The 10,381-nt window shown below is 47.4% G+C and overlaps 1 protein-coding gene across 1 annotated transcript; it reads left to right on the top strand.

The window, feature by feature from the left end:
- Positions 1–972: 972 nt before the first annotated feature.
- Positions 973–9,803, top strand: elf3 (E74-like factor 3 (ets domain transcription factor, epithelial-specific)). The gene is made up of 9 exons (XM_069941541.1): positions 973–1,097; positions 1,225–1,362; positions 3,942–4,172; positions 4,766–4,858; positions 5,632–5,757; positions 6,495–6,584; positions 7,369–7,482; positions 8,186–8,381; positions 8,899–9,803. The coding sequence occupies exons 2-9, from the start codon at positions 1,233–1,235 to the stop codon at positions 8,996–8,998; spliced, it is 1,080 nt and encodes a 359-aa protein (XP_069797642.1). The 5' UTR covers positions 973–1,097; positions 1,225–1,232; the 3' UTR covers positions 8,999–9,803.
- Positions 9,804–10,381: the final 578 nt, after the last annotated feature.

Genomic DNA, 10,381 nt, shown 5'->3' with positions numbered 1-10,381 from the left:
GAAGTCTGGAGTAGTCTTCCCCTGAATCCCGGAGCCTTCAGCATGGTCGTGGAGGACTGGATTGGTCACGATTCGAATGGAATGGTGATTAAACAAGTTGATGAATCCCACTTGTGAAGGCTGGCCCAGAGGGAGGGAGGGAGGGGGGCCATGGGATGGGGAGGGAGGGGGGCCATGGGGTGGGGAGGGAGGGGGGCCATGGGGTGGGGAGGGAGGGGGGCCATGGGGTGGGGAGGGAGGGGGGCCATGGGGTGGGGAGGGAGGGGGGCCATGGGGTGGGGAGGGAGGGGGCCATGGGGTGGGGAGGGAGCCACAGGGAGAGGGAGGGGTCCACAGGGAGAGGGAGGGGTCCACAGGGGGAGGGGGCCACGGGAGGGGGGAAGAAAGGGGGGGGGGAAGAGGGGGGGGGGAAGAAAGGGGGGGAGGGGGGCCACAGAGGCGTTTACGCCCAGACGAGGGCGGCAGAGAGTGAAGGTTGGAGCAGGTGCGACCGTGAGCAAAGGTGGAATGTTCGCAGCGAATGAGTCAGTCTCTCTCTCTCTACGCACACACAGACACCAAGGATCTGGGAAGGAGGGGCGAGACACCCCTCTCCCGTTGCTAAATCACGGTGCAAAGAGACAAAAACATAATATTTAGTTGAAAAAACAATGCAAACTGTTAAAAAAAACACACCCCTAACGAGATTGCCCATGAATAAAGCCCCACTGTTTTCAACGTTGCACAATCTGGCTATTCGAGCTTTCTGGCAATGATTAATGGGGAGGGATTTGGTTTCCCGGCACTCGGCTTGGCCGATCTCCAGATGCTCCCTCCTCTCCCTATTTATGCAAATCCTGGCCAGGTGACTATGGCCCTGGATCAAGCAGGAATTCCCCTGAAGGTAAGGGGGGGGGGGGGGGGGCGTGTAGGACCGTCATGTGATGTGGGCCGGCTCTATAAATAAGCAGGGGGGTAGAAAGTGGTACCTGGTAGTTGCACCTGTCCCGCGGTGAGAAGCAGGTTTCAAAATTTGTGGAGGGAACGTTTAAGAGAGAACTCGGTGCACGGATTACGGATTACGGAATATAGCGCGGTTGTTGCTCCATTTTCTGCAGGTAGGTTCTTTCGAAACGGCCATCGCAGCGATGAATGGTCAACGGGGCTTCATTTATTCGTTTGGCACCTGTTTCAGATGGAAGAGCGCGTTTGGTCGATCTGTGGCTTCTGTTTTCTTTTCTACAGGAGCGACGATGGCTTCAACCTACGGCCTTGGCAGCATCTTGCCAGATGTTATGCGCTCGGTGTATCAGACCGAAGAGAACCAGACCCTCTCCGCGGGCGCCAGGGACCCGCCGCTTACTCCCGTACTTCCCGCCGATGGTGAGACACGCAGGCGAAAGGCGGGAAAGAGTGAGGGGGGGAGAGAGAAAGGAGAGTGAGGGGGGAGAGAGAAAGGAGAGTGAGGGGGGAGAGAGAAAGGAGAGTGAGGGGGGAGAGAGAAAGGAGAGTGAGGGGGAGAGAGAAAGGAGAGTGAGGGGGGAGAGAGAAAGGAGAGTGAGGGGGGAGAGAGAAAGGAGAGTGAGGGGGGAGAGAGAAAGGAGAGTGAGGGGGGAGAGAGAAAGGAGAGTGAGGGGGGAGAGAGAAAGGAGAGTGAGGGGGGAGAGAGAAAGGAGAGTGAGGGGGGAGAGAGAAAGGAGAGTGAGGGGGGAGAGAGAAAGGAGAGTGAGGGGGGAGAGAGAAAGGAGAGTGAGGGGGGAGAGAGAAAGGAGAGTGAGGGGGGAGAGAGAAAGGAGAGAGGGGGGAGAGAGAAAGGAGAGAGGGGGGAGAGAGAAAGGAGAGAGGGGGGAGAGAGAAAGGAGAGAGGGGGGAGAGAGAAAGGAGAGTGAGGGGGGAGAGAGAAAGGAGTGAGGGGGGAGAGAGAAAGGAGAGAGGGGGGAGAGAGAAAGGAGAGAGGGGGGAGAGAGAAAGGAGAGTGAGGGGGGAGAGAGAAAGGAGAGTGAGGGGGGAGAGAGAAAGGAGAGTGAGGGGGGAGAGAGAAAGGAGAGTGAGGGGGGAGAGAGAAAGGAGAGTGAGGGGGGAGAGAGAAAGGAGAGTGAGGGGGGAGAGAGAAAGGAGAGTGAGGGGGGAGAGAGAAAGGAGAGTGAGGGGGGAGAGAGAAAGGAGAGTGAGGGGGGAGAGAGAAAGGAGAGTGAGGGGGGAGAGAGAAAGGAGAGTGAGGGGGGAGAGAGAAAGGAGAGTGAGGGGGAGAGAGAAAGGAGAGTGAGGGGGAGAGAGAAAGGAGAGTGAGGGGGGAGAGAGAAAGGAGAGTGAGGGGGTAGAGAGAAAGGAGAGTGAGGGGGGAGAGAGAAAGGAGAGTGAGGGGGGAGAGAGAAAGGAGAGTGAGGGGGGAGAGAGAAAGGAGAGTGAGGGGGGAGAGAGAGAGGAGAGCGGGGGGGAGAGAGAGAGGAGAGGGGGGGGAGAGAGAGAGGAGAGGAGGGGGGGAGAGAGAGAGGAGAGGAGGGGGGGGAGAGAGAGAGGAGAGTGAGGGGGGGAGAGAGAGAGGAGAGTGAGGGGGGGAGAGAGGAGAGCGGGGGGGAGAGAGAGAGGAGAGCGGGGGGAGAGAGAGAGAGGAGAGCGGGGGGAGAGAGAGAGAGGAGAGCGGGGGGGGAGAGAGAGAGGAGAGCGGGGGGGGAGAGAGAGAGGAGAGCGGGGGGGGAGAGAGAGAGGAGAGCGGGGGGGAGAGAGAGGAGAGCGGGGGGGAGAGAGAGGGGAGCGGGGGGGAGAGAGAGAGGAGAGCGGGGGGGGAGAGAGAGAGGAGAGCGGGGGGGGAGAGAGAGAGGAGAGCGGGGGGGGAGAGAGAGAGGAGAGCGGGGGGGGAGAGAGAGAGGAGAGCGGGGGGGGAGAGAGAGGAGAGCGGGGGGGGAGAGAGAGAGGAGAGCGGGGGGGTAGAGAGAGAGGAGAGCGAGGGGGGAGAGAGAGAGGAGAGCGAGGGGGGAGAGAGAGAGGAGAGCGAGGGGGGAGAGAGAGAGGAGAGCGGGGGGGGAGAGAGAGAGGAGAGCGGGGGGGGAGAGAGAGAGGAGAGCGGGGGGGGAGAGAGAGAGGAGAGCGGGGGGGGAGAGAGAGAGGAGAGCGGGGGGGGAGAGAGAGAGGAGAGCGGGGGGGGAGAGAGAGAGGAGAGCGGGGGGGGAGAGAGAGAGGAGAGCGGGGGGGGAGAGAGAGAGGAGAGCGGGGGGGGAGAGAGAGAGGAGAGCGGGGGGGGAGAGAGAGAGGAGAGCGGGGGGGGAGAGAGAGAGGAGAGCGGGGGGGGAGAGAGAGAGGAGAGCGGGGGGGGAGAGAGAGAGGAGAGCGGGGGGGAGAGAGAGAGGAGAGCGGGGGGGGAGAGAGAGAGGAGAGCGGGGGGGGAGAGAGAGAGGAGAGCGGGGGGGGAGAGAGAGAGGAGAGCGGGGGGGAGAGAGAGAGGAGAGCGGGGGGGAGAGAGAGAGGAGAGCGGGGGGGAGAGAGAGAGGAGAGCGGGGGGGAGAGAGAGAGGAGAGCGGGGGGGAGAGAGAGAGGAGAGCGGGGGGGAGAGAGAGAGGAGAGCGGGGGGGAGAGAGAGAGGAGAGCGGGGGGGAGAGAGAGAGGAGAGCGGGGGGGAGAGAGAGAGGAGAGCGGGGGGGAGAGAGAGAGGAGAGCGGGGGGGGAATGAGGGCAGTAACTGGCATCACTGGAATTTGCCTTCTACTGCTATTCATGCTTGAGCATCTGGCAATTGTATAAAGTGCTGGATGAGTAGCTGTTATTGGCACCCAGTAAACAAAAGTATTTATTTAGGCTTCAATTCTGGTGTAAATGGAAGTGCAGATGGTCAACTTCTGCAGTGGTAATGTGACCCAAGGGCACAGTTGAGCAGCTTTGCAAGGGGTTGACACTATGAGCCACTTCACACCCTCCCCCCCCCCCCACCCCCCAGCACCTTCACTGGATTGTTTTGCTTTGTCCAGATTCTCCCTCTTGGTTCCAAGTTGACCCTCAGCTGTGGAGTAAGCAGCATGTCTTGGAATGGATCAGTTACAATGTCGAGAAACACAAGTACGATGCCAACAACATCGACCTTTCCTTCTGCGACATGGATGGACCCATGCTCCATGGACTGACAAAGAGCCAACTCGTGGCCAGTTTTGGCCCACTGGGGGAAGAACTCTACAAAAGCCACCAGGACTTGAGTAAAAACAGTAAGTGAGGCAGCTGCCATTTGCCAGCCACCAGCTTTGTAATGTATATACTCACCCTCCTAATTGCTGTTTTCTGGTGGAAAATTTGAAAAGCCTGATCATAACTGAATAAATAGAGGTGGTGGGGGAAATCTATGAAAGTTAATTCAGCGACTCGTCTTCGTGTCGACCTAAAGATAATTTGAGGTAGTCAAGGAATTTATTTTTAGAGAGATGCAGCACAGTTTCAGGCCCTTTTAGGCCATGAGCCTGTGCCACCCAAGGCTGGAGGAAACCCACGCAGACATGGGGCGAACATACAAACTTCTTCCAGACACCTGGGTCACTGGCGCTGTCATAGTGTTGGGCTAACTGTGCCACCCAATCACGTACATCAACAATGACCAATAATCTTTGGCAGCAACTCTAAAATAGATGTAAAATCTTATTTCTGCATAGTTTTAGTTACCTGAGTAATTACCTGTGCATTCTGTCGCCAATTGAAAAGACTTTCCCTTTCAGAAAATGTCCTGCAGAACTGAAAATAAATAATTTTAATGTCAAATATGATTTAAGAATAAAAACAGATTAATGTTGCTTTCTCTTGGTGCTAGGTTTAGATTTGATACTAGACGACTTCAGTGATATCTTGCAAAGCATCCTACCAGAAGATTCCAACGATTACAAGTTCCTGGACACTGTAATTAGTAAGTGTTTTAAGAAAACTTTTCAAATGAAGATGAAGTTAGTGACATTTCATTTAACTGCACTGAACTTTAAGCTGACCCAAATGAACTTTACACTTCGGTGTGTGCAGCTTTAAAAAGGGTGATACTCTTTAACTGGTTTTGGAGGAGAGTGTGTAATGTGCGGTTCTTGAAGAACCAACGTTCCTGAAGTAGATCCCAAGGAGATAAGACTAGCTCTGGAATTTGCTTCCTTTATTGCTTGGCAAAAAAAAAGGGTGTTGGCCTGGCAACCTTACTTGATCTGTCAACTCCATTTTGCTCGTTTTAGTGGAGAAGACTTTTTATGGTTGAGCTCAGGTTGAGATTTAAAAGTCAATTGAATGGGAAGAGAAAGGAAGGACAACTTCCAGCATCGTTGATACGAATACCTGTTAACTTGTATCCACCACGTAGATGAGACATGGGCGTAGGATCTGCAGGTACAATATTTGTGGGCTCAAAATATTTTGAGCAAACCAAATTCTGGACCAGCAAGAAAATAAAAATGACTCATTGATTCAATTGAGTGACCTTCAACTTGAGGAGATGGAAATTGCCATCACTTTTGGCAAGGGAACGGAGCCAACTGCTTTCCTTGATGGCTGTTGGAGACTGACTTCATTTAGGTGCTTGCTGCTACATTCATTTGCCTTTGTTCTTTGTTAAATGAAAGTGGAGCAATTTGTCTGGAGTTTAAATCTTGAGATGATTGTGTTTGAATAGACTGTAATTTTCAATTTTTTTCTCTCTAGCCTGGAATGAGTTGGACAATGAAGAATCACCTGATCATTGGAAGACCTTGCCTGATTTCCAACCCAGTGACCCTGGGTATGAATCAGCCCCCACATCTCCATATAGTATTGATGAATCTAATCCAGGTAAGCTAATAAGAAAATCTACAGATGCTGGGGTGCAGTGCACAAATGTCTTGGGAATCATCAACTGCTCACTTCCCTGTGAATTAATATAGTTTGTTTTAAACACACAGGACTAACCTCTTAAACAGCAAGCTTATCTGATACCTATTCTTGATGAATGGATTGAGATAACAAAGGTTTTATTTGCGCTAAATGAGCAATCAAAGACAATCCAGCAAATTTACTGAAGTCCATATGAAACCCAATGTTGCATTTTTATTCATTAGGTTTTTTTCAGTTCAGAATTGACAGGCATTTTGTCCATATGATTTGGGACCATACTGAACTGTCTGTTTATCAAAGACATTCAAGTTCCAACATACAGGTGGTTCTGTATGTGACACCCTCTGTGTATCAATTAACATGTTTAAGCTGGAACAATTTCTAATCCAATACTGGTTTTAACCTGTTGAGTAGGCAGGTGAAAAGGCAGTGGGACACTGGGTTAGATAATTGTGAAAGATGGAAATGAAGAGGCAAATGTTTACTGAATTCCATTGTGCCATTTGGTTCCATAACCCTTATTTGTATTGTAAAACCTGACTTGGACCATTCAAACCAGTTGATCAAAATCTAATTTCTTCATTGATACGGCTCAGTGAATAGAGTTAACTTAAGTGAAATAAATTATGAAAATCTGCTGTGTGGAGTTGAGTGATGCAATTGATATACAGTTTTACTCTCTTGGTGATTTGCAGGTTCTCAAGCGCCCAACTCCCCAGACTCCGGTGGAAGTGAATCTGATTTTGATCACTCAATAATGAATGGACAATATGGAATTCAAAATGGTAAAGATTTCAAATTGTAATCAGGAGATGCAACATCATTCACATTTTGCATTTATTTTCTTGTTGGAACATTGGAATTGTCTTCTATCACCATTCCCAAGTCCACTCTGACCATCCTAAAAAATTGTCCAGGAAATGTTCTCTCAAACCACCACAGGCAATCTGGAGCAAGTGTCTCTCTGTTTACAACAATGATATGGATGATTCTAGTAAGCCCTCTGTCTTGCTAACCATTATTTTCATGCAGTGGTTCTCGACCTTTTTTTCCCCCCACTTACAAACCACTTTAAGTAATCCCTAAGCCATAAGTGCTCTGTGATTAGTAAGAGATTGCTTTAAGGTGGTGTGTGGATGGGAAGGGAAGGTTGAGAATCACTGTTTTAGGGTCACTGAGCTTTGCTCAAGTCGAGCTTTAATGGTCCTAAAATATCAAGCTGAGATTCACTGACTATTGTTGGCCCCGAATCTGGGGCTTGGCGGTAAAAGGCCTTAATCCTGACTTCCTGCTTCCATCAACAATTTTTTTTGATGAATTTCTTAAGATTGAAATTCATTTCCCATACCCATTTTTTTATTGCTGGCATTGTATTATTTTTTAATGGAACATTTTTATGCATATTCTGTTGTTTTTAGTTTGAAATGTATTTTTGTTTCAGTAGATGAATTGTAATTGATGTTTTCATTGTTGCATCTGATAGTATCTTGGTTCTTTTATATAATTCAGTTTGATAGTTAATTTCAATTTTAAGGGACTAATATTCTTGTTGTCTTTCCTTAATGGCAGAATTTCCCAAAATTTCACATATTGATTCCAACCCTCCTAAACGGGGGAGAGGAAGGCCAAGGAAATTTGGCAAAGAAGAAAAGAGCTGTGCGGAAACCAAGAGAAGCAAACACTGTGAGTTCATGGCGAGGCACAAAATTCCTTATAGACAATAAATGTGCCTTGAAAGCTTGATTCTGGATGACAGTTCTCAGTGAAGTCTTTCCAAGAGGAGTTTATCTTGAGCTCCTTCTCTGGTGAAACCGGACCTGATTTGCTTTGCTCCAAACAGTAATCTGCCTGTATCAGATCTTTGATTTCACCTCAACTTTTTGTTTTATTTTGGATCATTGTTACTATGCCTGTCTTCCCTTAAATTTGTCCAAAACTGGTTCAACTGGATGCACAGTTTGATTGAACTGGTTCAATGCTGAAAAGATTTGTCTATTCACTTAATTCCAGTTGATGCCCTTCAAAAGTAATTTGCTGTGTAAAGCACTGGAACATTTGAGTTTTGGTGCATTGAACTGAAACCTTTTGGTTAGTACTTCAAGCTTTCAAAATAATTTATTCATCTCAGAATTTATTGATGGGCAGCTTGCTAGCAACTTTAGTAAAAAAGCATTTTTATTTTTAGTACAATCACAGCTTCTTTTGTGTTTCACTGACAACCTATCTTTGTCCATTTATGGCAAGTACCCTGACTGGCAGATAACTAAAATCCAGGTGTCTTGTGCCTCCAATCCAGCAGCTGTATTTGACTTCTGTTGAAATTATTTAACTTCTGCTTGACTTTAAATTTGCTTACTGATTTTTTTTTTTTCCTTTGGTCTAATAGCTCCGCGAGGCACACACCTTTGGGAGTTTATCAGGGACATCCTCCTCCATCCAGAGGCCAACAATGGCCTCCTCAAATGGGAAGACCGGTCTGAAGGGATTTTTAAATTTCTGAAATCTGAGGCTGTTGCGCAACTCTGGGGAGAAAAGAAGAAGAACAGCAGCATGACCTACGAGAAGCTCAGCAGGGCTATGAGGTGAGCGGACCTTGTTTTTTTTCACTTTTGGTCATGAGGTGCGGATGTCACAAGGAAGGCTGATGCTTGTTGGAGTCCCTGGCTTCCCCTGATGTTGGTGGTCAAGTCAATTTCTTGAGTCACCTGTGAAGCAGGTTTGGGCAGCAAGCATGGCTATATCTGAGTCACGAAGGCCTGAAACAAGATACTGTGGATAACTTCAGCATGGCGAGATAATGAGGAACAATGAAGCCCCTTCTGCTTACATTAGTGGAGGCACAGAGCTGAAGTCTGTCTTCTGACTGAAGAATATCCTATGGTTTTGAGGGAGCAGAATTTGAAAATAGAATCCAATCCATCTTGTTCCATGTCAAGGGATTGTTGATTGTAAATAAAGCCTTTGAAGTGACTGAATTATGATTTTTTTTTTCTGTAAAGACACATCAGTTAAGGGCATGTTAAAGCTTGTCGACTGAGTACAAAGTGGACTGAAATGCTGGAATATTACCCACTGTAATCTCTTCCCATTCTCTTGCAGGTATTATTATAAACGTGAGATTCTGGAGCGTGTGGATGGAAGGAGACTGGTCTACAAGTTTGGAAAGAACTCCAGTGGCTGGAAGGTTGGAGATGCATAAGATGGAGAAACCTTTTCATTCCACTAAAGATTCACCATCTCTGCGAACCTGTTTGCTGGCGAACACATCCCAACAGAGAAATTGTGGACTAATGAACTGCTCCTCCTTTTGAGGGGCTTGTTCCATGGGCATTTAAGTGGTGAATTTTTTGAGTAGATGGGTGTATTTGTGTTTAATTCTCTACATTATCAGACTCCAGCCTTTCTTGGGCCAAATGTATGTGCCATAAAGGTGGCACTGGAAATAGTAAGCCTATATTTGGGCCAAAGTAGGTCATTGAACCAATCTGATGTTTTTAAGGAAGAAAAAAAATGTGGACCCAAATCCCATAAATGTGCAACACATTTTTAATGTATCGGGCAAGTGTGAATAGCCAGTCACAAGAATCAATCTCTTTTTCTACCCTGGCCATGTAAATGTTGCTCAGCAATTTCTATTGGAATGTGTGCTGTGGTGTCTACTATGGATAATGTTTTGCAAAAATAACTTCATGCCTATGCATAGAAGTGTGTGTCTTGTACATAGCATGTGTTAGAGATTGCTAACCTACATGTGTATTATATGTATAAATAGATTATGAGGAAAAAATGGGAATGTGTTCAGCTGGACTGTTTCAATTTCCACTGAAACCTGACTGTACATATGATTTTAAAAGAAAAATCTGGGGTAAATATTCTTTAGATTAAATAGCTTTTGTAAGAAATTTTAAGTCCCTGAATATAAAATTTTGGATCTGTTTGTCCTTTGCTTATTTTCTTATGAATACATTAATATTTTGCAAATAAAATCAAACTGAAACTGAAAACCCATCTGTTTTGAGTCTGAATCACCAGAGACCAGTGTTTTCCTAGTCTTTCAAATCTTATATTTCCAATTTAAATTTTACTGCTTTCGTCATCATCTTTGCCATCTGTGCTCCCATTTCAGGTTCAGCAAAAGTCTCTTTAATCTGTGCCAGTGACTCCTTAACTGCCATCCTGGAGGGACAGTGTCCCATGGCACCAGAGTGATCTATTGTGGGTCCACACTCTTCTGAATGCGGAGGAATTGCTGACTTGGCGCAAAGACCCTGACCTTAAGATCACCTGACATGTGCCTTGAGACTATTTGTAAATGAACACGGAATGAGGCATTTAAAAGCTTGGTGCCTTTATACCCAAAAGCTTGTGGAGAAATAAAGTTCTAAAATCTAGTTATCCAGAAATTAATTTTTTGTGTTGCAGTGAAATAAGTATTGGGAAAACAAATATGCCTAATAGAGTAAAAGAAAGTGAATAAAAGGGAATTGGATGAGATGAAGTCGCATATCGTGAGAGCAAAGAGTGGCTTATGACCATCAGTGGAGACTTGGCAGCTTAAGGACATGTAATATCAAACTTCGTA

This window comes from Narcine bancroftii, chromosome 5 (assembly GCF_036971445.1).
Source record: "Narcine bancroftii isolate sNarBan1 chromosome 5, sNarBan1.hap1, whole genome shotgun sequence".
Classification (NCBI taxonomy): Eukaryota; Metazoa; Chordata; class Chondrichthyes; order Torpediniformes; family Narcinidae; genus Narcine; species Narcine bancroftii.
The sequence above is the reverse complement of the archived record's forward strand: the minus strand, read 5'-3'. Positions and strand labels throughout refer to the sequence as shown.